This window comes from Acartia tonsa, chromosome 2 (assembly GCF_053477335.1).
Source record: "Acartia tonsa isolate MP-2025a chromosome 2, ASM5347733v1, whole genome shotgun sequence".
Lineage (NCBI taxonomy): Eukaryota > Metazoa > Arthropoda > Copepoda > Calanoida > Acartiidae > Acartia > Acartia tonsa.
In genome coordinates this window covers 50463039-50481689 of record NC_137261.1, presented here as the reverse complement: position 1 = coordinate 50481689, position 18651 = coordinate 50463039, and the positions used below count along the sequence as shown (strand labels likewise).

At 30.5% G+C, this 18651-nt stretch overlaps 1 protein-coding gene and 1 long non-coding RNA gene across 2 annotated transcripts; both read right to left on the bottom strand.

Annotated features, from left to right (window-relative positions):
* Positions 1-6405: 6405 nt before the first annotated feature.
* On the bottom strand, positions 6406-13324 carry LOC145312847 (uncharacterized). The gene is made up of 8 exons (XM_080152082.1): positions 13079-13324; positions 12151-12195; positions 9288-9428; positions 8752-8838; positions 8453-8528; positions 7893-8083; positions 7066-7119; positions 6406-6633 (listed from the first exon to the last, which is right to left on the bottom strand). The coding sequence occupies exons 1-8, from the start codon at positions 13196-13198 to the stop codon at positions 6421-6423; spliced, it is 927 nt and encodes a 308-aa protein (XP_080008208.1). The 5' UTR covers positions 13199-13324; the 3' UTR covers positions 6406-6420.
* Positions 13325-13940: 616 nt separating this feature from the next.
* On the bottom strand, positions 13941-18024 carry LOC145312846 (uncharacterized). Its single transcript, XR_013877144.1, has 5 exons — positions 17838-18024; positions 17190-17267; positions 16067-16200; positions 14268-14384; positions 13941-14027 (listed from the first exon to the last, which is right to left on the bottom strand). It is a non-coding gene; the product is annotated as an uncharacterized LOC145312846 (long non-coding RNA).
* Positions 18025-18651: the final 627 nt, after the last annotated feature.

The window sequence follows — 18651 nt, the reverse complement described above, 5'->3', positions numbered from 1 at the left end:
TTACTCATCTAAATATACATTAGATTTAGATATAATTATTAGTTTCAAACAACAAAAATACCTAAATAATCTTAAATTGTAAATACGATTAAAGGGTACTGAAGAATACTAAAGGATCTCCATAACTACTGAACTGGATGTATTACTGGTTTAGGGGAGGGTTTCCAAAGATAAATCACCCTTTGAATAAAAATACCACATGCTCCAAAGTTTTTTCTTTTTGAAACTAAATGGAAGTGGATGGTCATTTTACCGCCCTTTCTTCTAGATCTCTAGGTTCGTAGCCGCTCGTGAGCAATCTGAGACTTTTAAATATGAAGTTTTAAGCGTGACTGATTGCTCATCCCTAAATCCCTGGGAATATTTACTATCAATAATCATAGTCAGGGAGGGAGGGGATATTGGGCTGTTTATTACACTAGTCCCCAAAGTTTTATGATAATATTTTCTTCTTCGTTGGGTTAACATTTTTGAGTACTTTTGGTTAATTGGTTCATTAAGTTTAGTGTCCAAACGTTTTAACCATTAATTGTAATATACAGATGGGGTTAGTTTTGCGTACTATCATTGGCCATTGTCTTATCCCCCTAGATCCCTGAATCTTACACCATGTATAACTGTAACTATAATTAATAATATATTCATCATTAAATTCTCTATTTTTGGTAATAAATTCAGTTTGGCATTTAGATGGACTTTTGTCTATTTGTGCGGGTTAACTAAAATTATGGTTTATATGTCATCTTAAAAAAAAAAAATTGTCGTCAATTTAGCTTACCAATATGGACCTCTTTTATTTTTATTCGTTCATCCAGTAGAAGATGCGGAGATTGATTGGGGGTATTACTATTTTAGCCAGCTGCGAGCATCACTTTTAAAAAAAACTTTAATCTTATGTTTTGGAAAACATAAAATCATAGGGTTAATAAATAATTATATTTTTTATTTTTTTTTTTCGTCAAAAATGTCTATACTACAATACATACATATTTTATTCTTAGAGGTCTTAAATTTTCTTGTGGTTTGCTTTTTTATGGATGTTTTCTGACTTTTATAATCAGTCATTTTTTTATTAGCTACACTCCTTTGTTAGGCAACATTTGTCTGGTGGTACTTTTTCTACATTACAATAATAACAATCTGTAAAAATTAAGAACCTTAAAATTGTTTTTGTAATTTTTATTTCCTGTATAGCTTATAAACCGATTAATATCCGGTAGATTAGAACCGGTTCTCCGCAATACTAAAAAATCATGTATAGCATCGTATTATAAACAATATTTTTTAAAAATCATAAAATACCAGTTTTTGTTAGCCTGGGTCTTTGGCCACTCGGGGCTAACAAAAGTTTGTTTAATGTTATACATTTTTCATTTTAATATCCGCAGAAAGCTGTCTTCAATAGACTAATATTTATCAAAAAGAATATTGTACATTGTTCACACAAGTATTTAAAAATCCTTTCAAATTCCACACTGAATATCTATGAGATAGTGTTGGATGTTTGAGTAATTAATATTGATATAAAATTTTATTGATAATATGACAAAATTAAGTTTTCAAGTCAGGGTGTAGGGAGATTTCATTTAAAAATATATAAGAAAAAATATTACAAATCGAAGAAAACATTCTGCAATTGTTGATGATATTAGCTGCACCGCCCCTAGTTTCTAGGGTCTTTTTTTAAAACTACCAAAAGAATGGTTAGCAGTTAAGGCAAGGACGTTCATAAAAAACACAAATTTGAGGTTATATTGAATTTCTAATGAAAAATATCTTTTGTTGTTTATGAAGTATAAAATCAAGTACACCCCTCATTAATTAATACTTATTGATTAATTAGATATATAAATTGTTTGCATATTTCTGAGTATAATTAGAAGTTAATGACCTGAGATGTTGTATAAGCCAAAGCTTTTATTTCGTCTTCTGTTGATAAAGAAATGAAGAAGAAACAAGGATGGTAACTTCCATTAAAGCAAAGCTTCGATATCAAACAGTAAAACAAACGAACTTGATTACTTGTAGAGTGTCAAAAGTTAAAAGCATAATACTAATTTAAAAGTGTAAACATTGTTCATTGTTCATTGTTGGCTGTCTTATAATTAAATCAATTGTTTGCAATTTTATTATTGTCTGCAATCACTTAAATTTGTAAGATACAAATTTTGCCTCAAAATTTTTCTTCACATTCCTCTTAATTTATGGGGGTTGTGACTTTTTTTTATCTTGACACCATCCTTGTCTATTTTACGTGGTGTATCAGGGGGGTGTAGAGTAGACCCTTGTTACAGAAGGTGAAAAGTAGTTTCCACCATCCCTAATTTTGCCAAGGGGAAAGGATACCGCCTTTATCTACAATCCTCTGAAGTCAATATACGAATTAAGATAGATTATAAGTTTGACACCATAGATATAATAATAATAACAAATGACCAAACGAAAGGGAACAGTTATTTATATTCAGAAAGATTGTTGACCAAAATTATGTCATATAGTTAGGGGAGTAGGGATAGGTAAGAACCTCCTTGATCCAATAAAGAGTGATATCTTTACAAAGTGTGATAGAATTGAACAATTGCTTTTGTTTTATGATTCCTAGGACAATTTGTCACAAATTGTTAAAGGTTATGTGTTAGAAATTGGTATAAACTTGTTATAGCTGTAGTAACTAATTTGTTATTTAGAAAATCATGTATGACATCGTATTATGGACAATTTCCCGAGAATAATAAAATGAAAATCATAAACTAAATACCAGTTTTGTTACCCAGAGCCTTCGGCCTCTTGGATCTAATAAAACTGGTTTTAATCTTATAATTTCTTATTTCAATCATAAGATTAGAACCAGTTTTTTAGCCCGTTCTTTCGGCATGTCAGGGCTAAACAAACATATATTAATCTTATGATTGTACATTTTTATATCCGCTGAAAGCTGCTCATAAAATAGATAACTATTTGATAATCCCTTTTTCTTACTAAAATACTAACGGTAGTTTAGTTAGTCTATTGAAATTTGTATAGAATAGTACTTCCTTGCATAAATAAATCATCTTTACAAATAAATGTTATCTCAACAACAATAATAATAGATTATCTGTTATCAATGAAAAGAAAAGTTTAATTCAATGGTTTACATAGTGGCTACTTCTCAAGTTTAACTTACTATTATAATTCAAATACATCATTACTTGGATATTGCACCAGATTTTCATATACTTTGATGAAGTAATTTATGCAGCTGGCTAAAATAACGATACCCCCCTATCCAGCCCATTCATTCAATTCCATCCCCTCCTGTTAGATGAACGAACTGACTAATAAATGCAGTCTATATTAGCAAGCTAATTTGACGAAAAAATTTTCCCTATCAATATAACCAGGTATATCCTAAATCCATTACTATAGTATAAATCTAGGGTTATGTAAACTTAAAGACTTTTTTTTATCGGTTAGTAGTTAAATTAGAAATTAAAGTTTAAAAGCCAACGTGCAAACTTTGGGGACGTGACATAATTTTAGTACAATGTCATCTCTCTGGCCTGATGCTCAGTGAGGCCTTAATAACAATTCTCGAAGTTATAGGTTTGGTTGGTGATCGCATTTTGTTCCCCATGAATGGATATAGAATATACGTGGATATTATGACAGGGAAAAAATTGTCGTCAATTTAGGTTACTAATATGGACATTATTTATTGGTCAGTTCATTCATTCAGTATGAGGGAAGGGGATGGGAAAAAGAGTGTGGAGGGGAGGAGGAACGTTATTTTATCCAGTAACAAGTTTCACTTTATTAGATTACATGAAAATCTGGTGTAAGATCCAAGTAACAATAATTCTATTGCAGAGGAGGTGTGTTACAGGCTATGAAGATCAACATACAGATACGCTTAAATAATTCAATATTTTAAGTAGAGGCAAACCCAGGAACAAAGTAATTGGTAAACAGAGTAAAGTTCTGGATTATTCTACTTGACTACTGAATACTTAGACCTACGACTCGTCAGGGAGGAGTTCGAATCTCGGCTCAACACTATTCAGAGACAGGTTCTTGTCAGATGCGTGACATTAATTGACAAAGTAGGTGGAATGCCTTGGCCAAAACTGTTGGGTGTTTCGCCATTTAAAAAATGTTTTTAAAACGATATAAACTGTTCATACAATATGCAATATTTTTAAAATCCATTTACCTATCCATACAATCTAAACGAGTAACTTAGTATACAAAGTGTATTTATGGCTTCCCACAAATATCCGGACACAAGTAAAGAGTTCCTGCAAAACAAACATTACAAAATAGAAATTACTCTATACGTCCTCATTATTGGTCTGTTCGTCAAATCTTTATGAAACCACCATATCAATGAAATTATCGAAACAATTCCAAGATATATTTTGCTTTATTTTTTTCGTTTGTTATCTATTTGTTTACTATCAATAGCATAAAGTAGTAAAATTCATAGTCTGAAGCTTAAGGTCTCGGAAATTGCTGATTCGAATTGGTTGTACCTTACAGGAAAGCTTTACGATTGTTTTGGGTTGTTTCCCCTATATGCTTGGGTATATAATGTATAAAGTGGTAAGGTTTTTTGTCTAAAGCTTACGATAATTAGTTAACTGATTGGGTTCTCTATTTTAGTAAAAATGTCTAATAGTTCCTGAAATAGGCTATTCTATTTTTGGATTTAAATCTTGTGGTGGTTTTAAGGTACCTTTTTAGCTCTTTCTGCCCCTTTGAATACAGATCCCCTAGTTATCTTTAAAGATATTAACTATTTAAATACCCAATAAAAGCTATTTTTGAAATAAAATCTTTATGCAATATTCAAGGAACATATTTAAGTCTCTTTGGAGGTGAATACTAAAATGGTGGGTCTGGCTCTCTGACATATCTCAAATTTGGCGAACTTAAAATTTTGCAACGCTTTGATAGAAATAAAAAATTTCTACTTATAAAATTTACATTCCGTTTTTAAAATTTAATACAAATTATTTAAGAATTTAATTTTGTATAACAAAAGCATAGATTTTAATTTTAAAAATTAGCGACGGTATCGCAGATTTCTTCGCAGAAAACTAAGTAAAAATTTTGATTAATTCTAGGATGACTTAACAGTTTATTTTTAGTAGCGAATTTACAGTTTAACCTTTAACGGTTGGTCCCCTTTAATGACCTTAATAAGTCGAGGGGAGGAGGGGGGGGGGGGAGGAATTGAACGTTCACTCTATTATCTCAGTTTCTACTAGAGTTAGACGGCTAGAAATTTTTGTGCATGTTCCCTGTTTGATATTAAATTTCTGACAATAAGTGGATCAAAGTAATTTTGGCTTTTTTATTCAACAACCTTGTTATTAGGTCCTTTTTTTACTTAGAAATTTCAAAAGGCTGTAATTTCTGTAATCTTAAAGGTAGAATAAGATTTTTTTTCAGAAAATGTTTACCTTTATGTATATATAATATTAGAAATCCCCAATATAAATTTCGGCGGCGGCAGCTGTACTTGGAAGTTTCTGGACGCTGCAGACATAAGTAGGCAAGAAAACGGCGTTGGATTTTTATGAAATTTAAATATGTCATGTATACATGTTAGAACAGCTTAGGTTTAAAATTTGAAGTCTCTAAGTCGAAAATTGCGTTCACAAGAGCCTTTTAAAAAAGTTCATGAAATCAAAGGGTTTGTTGTTTGATTGATATCAATAAGGTGATATATTTAATACATAACAATAAGTAGACTAGACATTAACCCTTAAAGTTAATAGTGGAGCCCCTTGCCGCACATTTATCGGCTGGGGGTAGGGCTCAACGATAATGGCATTATCTTAGCTATTATCTCAGTCCCCTGTTTGATAATGAATTTCCGACTATTACTGAGCCTAAGTCAATTTTCGCTTTGTTCACCCTTTTATTTAACAACCTTTGTTTTTAAGCCTTTTTCTACTTGAAAACTTTAAAAGGCTGTCTTTTTTTATCTTTGAAGCTAGAAAAATAATTTTCAGAAAATGTTTATATTTATGTAAATTTTATATTAGAGATCTCAAAACATAAATTTCGGCGGCCGCAGCTGTACTTGGCACCTGCCAGCCGCCGCAGTTGGCGCTCAGCGGGAAAACGGCGGCGGATCTTCATAAAATTTTAATACGTTATGTAGACGTGTAAGAAAAGCTTAAGTTTAAACTTTGAAGGCTCTATGTCAAAAATTGCGGTCACAGGAGGCTTTTAAAGATTTCTGGAAACCTGGAGGATCAGGACCTGTAGGATCATACCTGGAGTCTTAAATTGACTTGAACACCTATATTTCATATAAGGGTTTACTATTAGAGGAAATTTATTATTTTGATAAGATAAAATGCTTTGTTTAAGTTAAAAAATATGTTTGCTCTTTACCTGGATTACCCTGCCAGGTTTATTTTTGAACATTTATTTTTTTGATTGGATTGCATATAAAGTTGAAAAAAAATTATATGGGTCCATGCAATGGAACATTGGAATTGCTTCTCGAAGAAAATCGTATATTTCTTTTCTTGCTTTTTTAACCATCGGAAGGTTGTGCTGTAACTTCAGTCTTTCATATGCGGCAAGGTCTGTAATTTTCGCTAAGCTGGTTCTAAAGCTTTTAGCATTACTCATTACCTAAAACATTTATTATTTTATTTCTAAGTACAGTCAACCTGAAGTATTTAAAAACTTTTAAATAAAAAAAATATTTTCATCTTATACTCTAAAATTCCAAAGCAAATTTGTTTAAATTAACAATAGCAAGAAGCCAATTCTTAAAAGCTTCTCTTTTTTCAGTTGCTAAGATACACTACAATTCAAAATCTGATTATCTCGGTTTCTACTCAAGATACAAGGATCAACTTTTTGTTAACATTCTCATCATTAATAAGATTAAGTAACTATAAAACATCCATGGCAGTCAGACTCCTCTCTAGCAGGTTTTAGGCTATTTTTGTCATTCTTCATTAAATTTTTTTTTGAAGATACAGTATCAATTATATTACAAAGATGTTAGTTAATGCTAAAGTACATTGTAAGTTTTTTTTAGATAAAACAAGTTATTACCCTATTATATTCTCGGAAGTGTCTTTCGATTTGGTTGTTTGTGGTGTTAGAACTCTAAAATACAAAAAAATTATTTCCTCTTCTTTTTGTATGGATGAGAACCTGTTCCAATCCACCAGATATTAATCAGTTTTGAATAAATACAAGAAACCTTATCATTTAATTTGTGATAAACAAATTAAGATTTAAAACAAAATATTACACATAAAGCATTGTCAAAAACATCAAAAATAATTAAATTAGAAAATTAAAAGGGAAAAGTTTAATAAATATTCTCTTCTTACAAGGACATCATGTGAAAAAATAATTCTACAGATACAACATGATTTTTAAAAAAATAAGAAAAAGTAAGATCTTTAAATTTTACTAGAAGTTACACCCCTGGAGACCTCTAATTAAAATGTTTTATTTCAAACTAGTGGCTATGCCTCTAGAGGCCTCTAGGGGCACTTGAGGAGGGGGGAACTGAATTGGATAACCCAATTTATTAATTTAGATTTTAAAAGAAAAAGTAATAAAAAAAATTTTTTTTTTGGGGGGGGGGAGGGTGGGGTGCCTCCACCCCATTTTTAATTTTAGTTAAAAAATTAAATTGAAAGAAAAATTTTTTTTTGTTGGGGGAAAATTTATTTTCTAGTGGCAATTTCTTTTGGGAGGGGGTGAGGTAACCTCCTGAAATATAGTTATAAATCTTCCCAGGACCTAGGACCTATGAGAAGCTACCCTGTTAAGGAGAACCCAATCGGTTTAGCGGTTGTTAGCAAGGTAACACACATACGCACAGACAGAGATCCTGTTATTTTGTTAAAATGATTATTGATTAATACCTCTAAGGCAGTATTGCACACATTCCAATCCTGATGGAGAAATATAGGGTTTTTTACTTCTGTTCCTATGTATGTTCTTACAAGATATTTGTTAAAACGTTCACAGGAACTGTTAGCAAATCCATTTTCTTTCCAAAAGGGAATGATGAATCGATTGAAAACATAAGATATACTCTCTTGCGGAATAAGTGCTAAAAAATATATTACATTATTATTGAAAGGCTGCCACAAGGAGACCTAATACCCCAAATCTTAAGCCTTAAAATTTTGGGTATTTGATTTATTTGTGACAATCTTTAAGCAATTATAATGGTGCATTTCTTGCTAGCTTCCTTTAATACTAACAGCTTTAGTCAAAGTTAAGAAGTAAATGTTGTAGATCTTAAATTTTTTTAAAAATTTTATGAAAATGTTTTGTTTAAAAAATACTTCTAATCCCTTTTAAAATTATCTTATAACCTTTTATAAACCATATAGACTACTTTAGAATAATTATTTTTAAGTTTTACTGGACTAACATACAGATAAATATACAACATGGAAAAATTAACAAAGTTTACCTAAATTTTCAACCATTGACAATGCAAATTTAAACTCTGGTTCTCTCATTAATATAGTCAATCCCTTTTTCTTTGCCTATAATATATTAAAAGAAAGGTATTTAAAATGACAGGCAAAAATTTCTATGTAGGAGGCATAAAAATCTATAAACCTCCACCTGAAATAGTGTTAACATTTTGAATTTTATTAGCATGAAAAGCAAGATAAAATGAAAAAGTTTTGTCTGAGTAAATATCTAAATTTTTTCCAAACCATTAAAATTTGTACTAAATAATTTTAAAAATTTGTAATAAGCTACCTGTTTTTTAAGCGAATGTTTAAAGTGGAAAAAGCAATGATCCACAGTTACTTTTTCCTTGAACTGTTCTTTTACAGATTGTATAGCCTAGATAAATTTAAAAAATATCTTAAGTATTATTTAATTGACTTAAAGATGAAAATTAGCTGTTTCTCACATTTTCTCATACAAAATGCATATTACCAAAAAAATGATTTTGGCTTGTTAGTAAATATGTCTTTAAACTGTATTCTGTATTTATGAAGTTTCACAACAAATTTACTTACAATTTAGTTTCAACTTATATATTAAAATCCTCCTGCTTATTCAGTTCTGGCACATTACAAGTATTAATGTCCATTTGTCCTACAGTTTTTAAGTTTTGCTTTTATGGATGTTGTCATCCTTATTTTTATACACTTTGCATGATTAAGATAAGAATTTTTTTTTACTTTTCTATAGTATTTCCATTTTTAATTTATTTAGAAAATAAGCAAATTTTTACTGATGAATAATAATTTTTAATAAATTTTTTAATTATATGAAATTAAACTTACTGCAAGTTCAAAATCACTCATAAAATTCAACATCCTATCACCAGTGTAGGTTTTTACAGTTGTAAAAACAATATCATAAATTTCCTTACTTTTTCTCGGTAAGAAAAAATAAAGAACAGGTATGACATTACCATTTTCATCCTGAATATAAACATTTTTTTTTCTAATTAAAGGAAGCCTGCAGGAAATACACCAATCTTACTTCTCAATGACTGCTTAACCCAATACAACAAATATGAAGCCTCCATCTTTAATAACATGAAGTTACAGGCATCAAAGAGTGACAATTTAAAATCTTTAAAAGGCTCCTGTGACTGCAATTTTTAACTAAAAGGCTTCAAATTTTAAACTTAAGCTTTTTAAATTTGTTTTCATGTGCTGCTGCTGCCAAAATTTATGTTTATAGATTTCTAAAATAGAATTTACATAAAAATCAAAATATTTTCTTTAAAAAAATGTTTGTAGCTTTGAAAATAAAGGAATGATATCAATTTAAAATTTTAAAAAGCATGGATTTTTGTTGTATTATACAGTGTGTTTTTTTTATGAGAACTTTTTTGAAAACAATGTTACCCCACTTATAGTTATCAGAATTTATTGATTAATGGCTTATTTTCTTTGTTTTTTAGGGCAATTAATAGAACAACAAAAAAATATTTCAGTTTTTATTTAAAAAGTACAGTAAAATCTAAAATTCAAAACTTAGGTGTCAACATCTAAAAATGGTTTTAGTGCATTTTTTTTATGCTCAAATAATCAACCTTTTGCAAGAATGGCTGCTAAACACTTCAAAGTTGAGATATAGAGCTAAAAATGTATACAGATACTATTAGGGACATGTACTAGAACATATCAAATTTTGAAAGTCATATCTCAACCAGGGAGGGAGTACTGGCCCCCCAAAGTCGACTACAGAAAATCCATTTTTTAAAGAAAAATGCGCTAAAACCATTTGTTTATGTTGACACCTAAGTTTTGAAATTTAAATTTTTCGTACTTTTAAAATAAAAACTGAAATATTTTTTTGTTGTTCTATTAATTGCCTTAAAAAACGAAGAAAATAAGCCATTAATCATTAAATTCTGAAAACTATAAGTGGGGTAAAAAAGTAACCAAATAATTTTTGGGAGAAGGGAATTTTTTTGGGGGGGGAGTTGCCCCCCCCCCCATTCTTAAATTAGCTAAGAGAAATAAAAACAATATTATTTTCTTGGTGGTGGGGTATTTTTTTTCCAGTGGTGATTTCTCTTGGGTGATACCCTCCTCCAAAATAGTTATAAACCCTCATGGGACCTATGAGAACCTACCCTGTTAAGGATAACCCTAGGTTAGTGAGATCCTTGGGTACTGACAGACAAACACACATCCTGTTACTTTATTATAAAAATAGAGTGGTGGTTAATCTGCCTAGCTACCTCAGACAGAGGGGTGAAGCTGCAGTTAGTGCACTGTATTTCCTGTAGGCTTTCTTCAATAAGGGTATTAAGAAAATTTTTTTTACATATTATGTTGTTTAAATTTAATAATAATAATAAATCACAGTGCTTATAAAGGTGCTTTGACTTTTGTGTCAGAACCTAGATTGGGACATAGTGCATTTCATCACCCTAGGTTAGGTAACTTCATTTCACTTTTCAACAAAATCTAAAATACAGCCGTTTTTGAGAAAATTAGATTTGAAAATTTCAAGTTCAATTTTCATCCACTACAAGTTACAGCATAATCATGACAAGAAAAGCAAATATTATTTATTTAAAATTTTGTATTATTTTATTTTGAATTTTATAAAGTTATTCATAAAACTCCTTAAGTGAGTTGATTCATGGCCATTTTTATCAGTTGCTTTGCTAAGGTCACAGAAATTCAGCCTTAAATAGATCATATATAGAGAGGTTTTATGACAGACTTTATAAAAGCAAAGTTGTTTAAAATTTTAAATAAAAAATATTTGCTTTTCTTGTCATGATTATGCGGTAACTCCTAGTGGATGAAAATTGAACTTGAAATTTTTAAATCTAATTTTCTCAAAAACGGCTGCATTTTAGATTTTGTTTAATAGTAAAATGAAGTTACCTAACCTAGGGTATTGAAATGCACTATGTCCCAATTTAGGTTCTGACACAAAAGTCAAAGCACCTTCATAAGCACTGTGAAATGATAATAATAAAGTGAGCGTTGGCTTTCCCAGAATTCTGAAAATATATGTTTTAAGACTTTAAAATAGGAGTAGAACTCTAAAATTTAGTAAGGTAGTTGATCTAATATAGAACTGTGAAGAAACGGCTGCATCTAAATAAATGGTGTATCTTGCTTTTACTCACTAAATTACACAAATTTGAATCATTTAAGACAAAAATATTATTTTCTAATAAAGTTGAGCTTTTATATTCTATGAAATCTATGAAACTGATCTTTTTAGATATTGATAATAAAAACATGTTCCAACTCTAACATGAAAATATTGAAGAAAATTTAGGAGAAATTTTTTACAACAAAAAAGGTTGTGAGTTTTAAGTTGAAAACAGTAGTAAAACAAAAAAAATTATGTTAATTTTAAAAAAATTTGTCTATAGTTCTTTTTAATAACAATGGTTAGCGCAACCTTATCCTCCCTTTGTCTCAAATCATTTAAAATTATAAAATAAGTCAAGAAATCAGGAAATTTTTTTTTGCAGTTTTTGACTGGAGCAGCAGTTCAGCCACCAATTTTTCACAAATCCATGTTATACCCCATTAAAGCAACTTACATTAGAAATTTTAGAGTTTTACTTCTATTGTAAAGTCAAAATACACACACCTTTACAGAAAAAGGTACTACTTCCTTTGTAAAAGACTTTAGATATAAAACATTGAATATTATCACCTTACAACAAACTGTGTAAAGTTGAAGGAAGGGTCTTGGACAACTCTAGAAAAAAAGGAGTGGGGACAAAACCGCGACAAACAAAACTGCGACAGGGACAAAACCGCGACATAACAAAACCGCGACAGGGACAAAACCGCGACAGTGACAAAACCGCGACTGTTAAAAAATAACAGAAATATAACTATGTAGGATTTTTTTGTAGAAATACATGGCCGCAGCGCTCGGCCCCCTGGCCTGCCTAGCCGCGGGCGCTCGGCCCCCTTGCCCATAACCTAACCTAACCTAACTATTGTAAAAAAAAATTTGAAAAATTAGAAAAAAATTTACCAACCCCTTTTTGTAAAATCCACGAAATTCTAAACGATGAATAAGTTAATGTACATTAAACATTTAAACATTTAGGTTAGGTTAGGTTAGGTTATAGGCAAGGGGGCCGAGCGCCCGCGGCTAGGCAGGCCAGGGGGCCGAGCTCTGCGGCCATGACCTTCTAGCATTAAGATTTTTTTATTATAGATTTTTTTGCAATGTCGCAGTTTTGTCACTGTCACGGTTTTGTCCCTGTCACAGTTTTGTTATGTCGCGGTTTTGTCCCTGTCGCGGTTTAGTCCCTGTCGCGTTTTTGTTTGTCGCGGTTTTGTCCCCACTCCGAAAAAAAGACAATGCTTGTTTTAAAATTATTACTGTAATATTTATTGAAACAAATACCAGCATGAAATGTTTTCAAAAGTGTGTCTAAGTTTAAATAATTGTTTGAAAGTACATATCCAGTTCATTAATTTTAGGAACTAAACAACAGCAAGTCAAATATTATACACAATTCTAACATCTAAAAGTATATACTCTTTAACAAGGATGACAACATCCATAAGTAGCAAAGCTCAAAAATTATGAATTGTTATTGGGAAATAATTTACTAAAAAATTACCTTAAAGTTGCCATCTCCAGCAATTAAGGTGGTATTTTTTAGAAGGGCTCCACCATATGAGGTTATGAAACCCACCACTCTTACAGAAGAGGAGTCTCCACATGGTAAATTACATACCATGGTTAATTCGTCATTTGATAGATCAGAAAGATTTTTAAAATCTTCATAATTTTCAATTTTTCCCTAAAGTATGTTTTCTGGTTAATATTTCAAGGTTTTTAAAGAACAACTATGAAGTTACTTTAAAGTTACTCCTTTAGCATATTGGAATTCATAAATTCTAGGTATATCCATAGGGGGGGAGGTGGGCAGGGTTTAAAGGAGAAAGTTCTAATAAACTTCTAAAGGCTCAGACTCACAGTTCATTACTTACAAAATTAAGTTAGAAATTTTCATTCTGACTAGACAAGATGTCTAGATTTGAATTTTTACAGATACAACAAAATGAATTTCTTTTTTAACATTAAGATTGAAAATTTCAAGTTTAAACTTCATCCCTGTGGTAAACACACTTCTTAATTGTAAGAAAATTAAATATTGCTAAATTTTAAATTTTTCACTCTATATCAGATTTAATGAATGTTGAATTTTTGTATGACGTAAGCAAAGAATTTATAAAAATGTCCATTTCTTCAATTCTTTAATGATTTTTATGAAGATTTTATAAAACACACTTGATCAAGATTTTAAATAAAGATTCTTTACTTTTCTAATCATGGTTTTATCCATATTTATCTTGCCATCCCTGCCAGATATGTACTATAGCTACATTAATAAAGTATCAAATATTACAATTGAAAAATATCAAAAATGAGTATATTTTAGGGATCTGAAGACTTACAGCAAAAATTGATAAATTTCATTACCAGTTTAGTTCTAATGCTTCTTTGATTTTCAACTTTCCTTTTTAGAGTTTTTATGTTGGTCATATACTGGGTTAACTTTTGTCCTAAATATTAAATTGATCAAAGTATATTTCAAAAATTATTTCACCCATGTATGCAGTTTTCATAATCTTTTTTAGGCTAAATGCAACATTTGATTTGTGGAAAGTATCCAGTATATTTTTCATTTCAACAAAAATATGGACAGGCAAAGGAATTCAAACAGCAGCATAAATAATATTAAATTTTTTTCCTTTTTTTTTTAAAAGTATTCAGTATATTTATTTAAATATTCTATTTTTTACCTTGCAATTCTTTATTAATTTCCACAAGAATTTTTTTGGTACAAACATCATGACGTAATGCATCATTGATTATTTTGCTTTCGATTTCTTTGGCTCTGTTCTGGTCACAATTTTTTTCTAAGAACAGATATTCATTTTAAATTTTATTTGAACTGTTTTTAACCTATTGTTAAAATGTATATCAAAAATATATTATGACAACAGTACAATAAGACTGCAGAGCCTTAATTTGAGTTAAGTCCCCAATAAACTTTTTTGGGGGGATTTAAAAATTAATTTTTATTGTTGCTCTGGTCATTTTTGATTGGAGCAAAATTTGTAGCTTCAATCAAAAATGTTCTTTTAACAAAAATATCAAGGATTTATGCCTTGATTTTACAGCATTTTGGGAGGGAAAAAAGGAAAAACAGGAAAAATCTTAATTTTTTATTTATTGAAATGTTTCTAGGAATAATTAACTTGTAATTAAAAGTTAAAATGTAGGATATATATATTTGAATTAACATACAAACTATGAAGATTCAGCGTTAATCTATATTAAAAAAAGTTTTAAAATCCTAATAAAAATTGATGGAAAATTCTACAGAGTTGGAGTATATTTTTGATATGCCTTCAAAAATTGGTTAAAAACAGTGTAATTATTATTCATTGACAACAAACAATAAGTATTGACCTAAAATAACAGTTATTTAAATTATTTTTGGTTTAATTTTTGTTGTTTTGATTGTTTTTTTAACATAATGTTGAGTTTTCAAAGATCAATAGATAATTTTTAGAATATTTTTATACAAATGAACACTATTTAACCAATGCAAAATTAGATAAGAAAGCCTGCAATAAATACATTACTTCAACTGATGAAAAACTGTTGCAATATCTTAATATAAATTAAAATGTAATTTTTTAGATTCCAAACTTTTTTGTTATTAAAGATGATGGCTTCAAATTGATTGTGTTTTAGGTCTACTTGTGGCAGTTTTTCATCAGTAAGAGGGGTGTATTTCTTGCATGCTTCTTCTAATAGAGAAAAAAATATGGAACGCATTATAGCTTATATCTTAATTTAAATTTGTTAACAAAAAGTCAGCTGATCTTAAAGACCCAATACAGAGTAGCAACAGGGTCCCCAAGACTTGAACATATGGCTCATGCCCCATTTATTGCTTTAAAGGAAACCTGCAAGAAATACAATGATATAACTACTGAAAGACTGCCATAAGCATAAGCATTTTAAAATGACCTTTTATGTACAATGAAATTTTAAAGATTTTTATTGCTTATAATAGAAATTAAAATATTGAATAGCCACATTTCATAGTAAAAATTTTGAAAAAATTCGGTTTAATTTGTGTTTTTAACTGTAAAATCATAGAGGGAAAAAATGAAACTATTGCATGCTTAGCTGTGATTGGTTGTAAGCTGATTCAGGCTTCTGATTGGCTGGAAATACTACAGTACTTTTGGCACAATGCAAATTAAACTGATTTTTAAAAAATTATTTTGACATAAAATGTCACTTTAAAATGCCTACAACTTTTTTGATGTTAAAGATGAAGGCTTCAAATTTGTGATATTGGATCTACTTGTGGTAGTCTTTCTGCAGATGGATTGGTGTATTTTTTGCAGGCTTCCTTTAAATTACTGTCTTTCTATAGCAATATCAGGTCTTTTCTTGGCTAAATTTATTGAATTTTTACTTGATTTTTATGATTATGCTTTTTCTCTTTAAAACATTTAACCAATAAATTATTCAATAACAAAAAAGAATTTAGTTCATTCTTTTCAAATAATGTTATAACCTGGATGTTTATGTGGTGTTCTGCTTATGATTTTTCTACTATTTTTGTCTACACTAATCCTGGAGTTGCACCTTATTTTGTTGTAACTTCGTCGGCATAAGTATTGGTTAATCTTCTTATATTGTTTGTGTAAACTGTAATACAGAAAAAAAACATTATATTATATGACACTGTTTTAAACAGATTCTGAAGCAACTTTTCAATTTTAAACCACACTGACAAAACTCAGTTTTTCTATCTTGTTTTTTGTGTGTGAAAGATAGAGTGACTTTTTAAATATGTTTATGACACATAACTGAGAGTTGTAATTTTTTAAAATTTCCCCATCCTGATGGGCAAAGGATGCCAGCAACCCTAGCAGGATTATCCATATAAAAAGCAAAATTGTTTTTATGAATTAACCCTGAACAGTCAGGCCCCTTGCCGCACCTTAATCCCTGGTACTTGGTTCATGTGCATATTTAGAGAAAATTACTTTTTCTAGTCATAGCAATTAGACCACTCCTTAGCGTCAAATAATGGAAAACGCAATTTTGGTGGTTACGCCGGTAAAATGGCTGTAATAGAAGCCAAGATATACCTTAAATAAGTCCATAGTAAAAGCAGGACACAAAATTGGTAATAAAATCAGTCAGGAAGTGGTCAAATGGCCATAACACCATTATTCTCAGATGTTCATTGATATCCCAGTATTCCAAAAAAAAATTTAGGTCTCTATCTAATACACAAAAGTCACATTGAAGAAATTAAGATTTATTTAGAATTTTTTCTAAATTTGGTGCCACCTAACCAACTTTGACCGGACACCACAACTGACACAGAACAGATATCCTTATAAGATCAACTCTTGCCGACATATAATTACTAAACTTTAAAAGTCATCAAGTCACAACTCCCTATCTTACCTACAAAAAAATGACATAAAAAAAACCAGAGGGGGGGTCAACATGACCCCCCCCCCCCAATCTGTAAGGGTTAAGGTCAGAAATTCATTATCAAACAGGTGACTTGCACAAAAAAAAAAATAGCCATCTAGCTTTAGTAGGAATTTAGGTAATAGAGGCCTTTTGGAAAAGCTATAAACAATTATTTTCAAATGAAAATAAGCCAATTAGATACTTACCAATATTTGTTACCAAAGGAATCAAACACCATTTTTGAACTTAGTTTAGTAGGACCTTCAGCATAATAGACAAAATCCCTAAAAAGAATATCTTAAATTGTAAAATAGGCTGTACTTTTCCTTCAAGCATGATAAGGAAAACTAATATTTAAAATTTAAGCACAAAAACAGTGAAAATTGCAAAAATTACACCATCAGCGGTAAATAAAGCAAAAACAGTTGAAAGAGGCAAAAATTATCCAGTGTGGCCGGATATCTGGCTACTTTTATATCTGGTAAATTGGCTGGTTATCCAGCTGGATAACTGGATATTTGCTGGATATCGGATATCCGGCATTTGAAATCAGCCGGATATCCGGTATCCGGCCAGAAAAGTATCTGGCCCAACCCTACTTTCTATCTTAAATGGCAGCTTAAAAAATCACATTTTCCCTAAAGTATTATTGATTCATAGACTAATGGACTGATGGACGGACTGAGAGACAGATGGACAGACAAAGAGAATGCATAAAAAATTTGATTTGGAGTTCTGAGCTTATTTTTAAAGATATCAATTTGATTTTTTTTAATATTAACTTTTTATCAAAACTGAACTAAGTAGGGAGGGGGGGGGGGGGTAGGTTGATAGAAATTAATGAAATAATTTACCTCTCTTCTGTGCTTGATGGACCAGCCTGATTTTGTAGTAAGTCATCAACTCTAAAATTAAAATACAATTTACTTTCTGTTCTTATGAAGTTTTAAGTTATTTATGCTCCATAGTGATTGAATGGCAGGTTAGAAAATCACATTTTCCCCAAAGTTTTATTGACTGATATACTATAGGACTGATGGACGAAATAACAGACAGATGGACAGACACTGAGAATGCATAAAAAAATTTGATTTGGAGTTCTAAGCTTATTTTTAAAGATATCAATTTGATTTTTTTTAATATTAACTTTTTATCAAAACTGAACTAAGTAGGGAGGGGGGGGGGGGGGTAGATATACCACACTTTTCTGGGATCTTGCTGTGTCAAGTATCAACTGTTCGGAATATCAAAGGATGACTCCATGCAAAATTTGAGCCGGATCCGGCCAAAACCGGCCGTTAATTTTATGAAAAACCGTTTTTTTCCGGTTTTTAGGGGGTATCTGTAAATCGATTCAGCTGGAGCAAAACCGGTTAGAGGTACAAAAAATTTTACTTCACATGAAATTTAGCCAATGCAATTGCCTACAAAATTGTACTTCATCATCAACTTGATTGGACAACTCTTTCCCCACCTAAATGTCCATTAAAACCTTGGAAACGGCAAAAATCGCCAAAAATCATGCCTTCGGCGGCAAATAACGGCTAAACGGTCAGCCGGAGGCGAATGAAACATAAATAAAGAAATGTCTGCCTCAAAAAGTTGTTCAACAATAAAGAGATGCTTGAAGTCTCTAAAACGACTCCTTCCCCTCCTTTAAGGGGAAAA

Coding starts and splice junctions, on each gene's coding strand:
- LOC145312847 (XM_080152082.1), bottom strand. CDS start 13,198: ATGGTATGTAATTTACCATGTGGAGACTCCTCTTCTGTAAGAGTGGTG. Junction 8,529..8,751: donor AACATTCGCTTAAAAAACAG/GTAGCTTATTAC, acceptor AATATATTATAG/GCAAAGAAAAAGGGATTGAC. Junction 8,084..8,452: donor GTCAATGGTTGAAAATTTAG/GTAAACTTTGTT, acceptor TATATTTTTTAG/CACTTATTCCGCAAGAGAGT.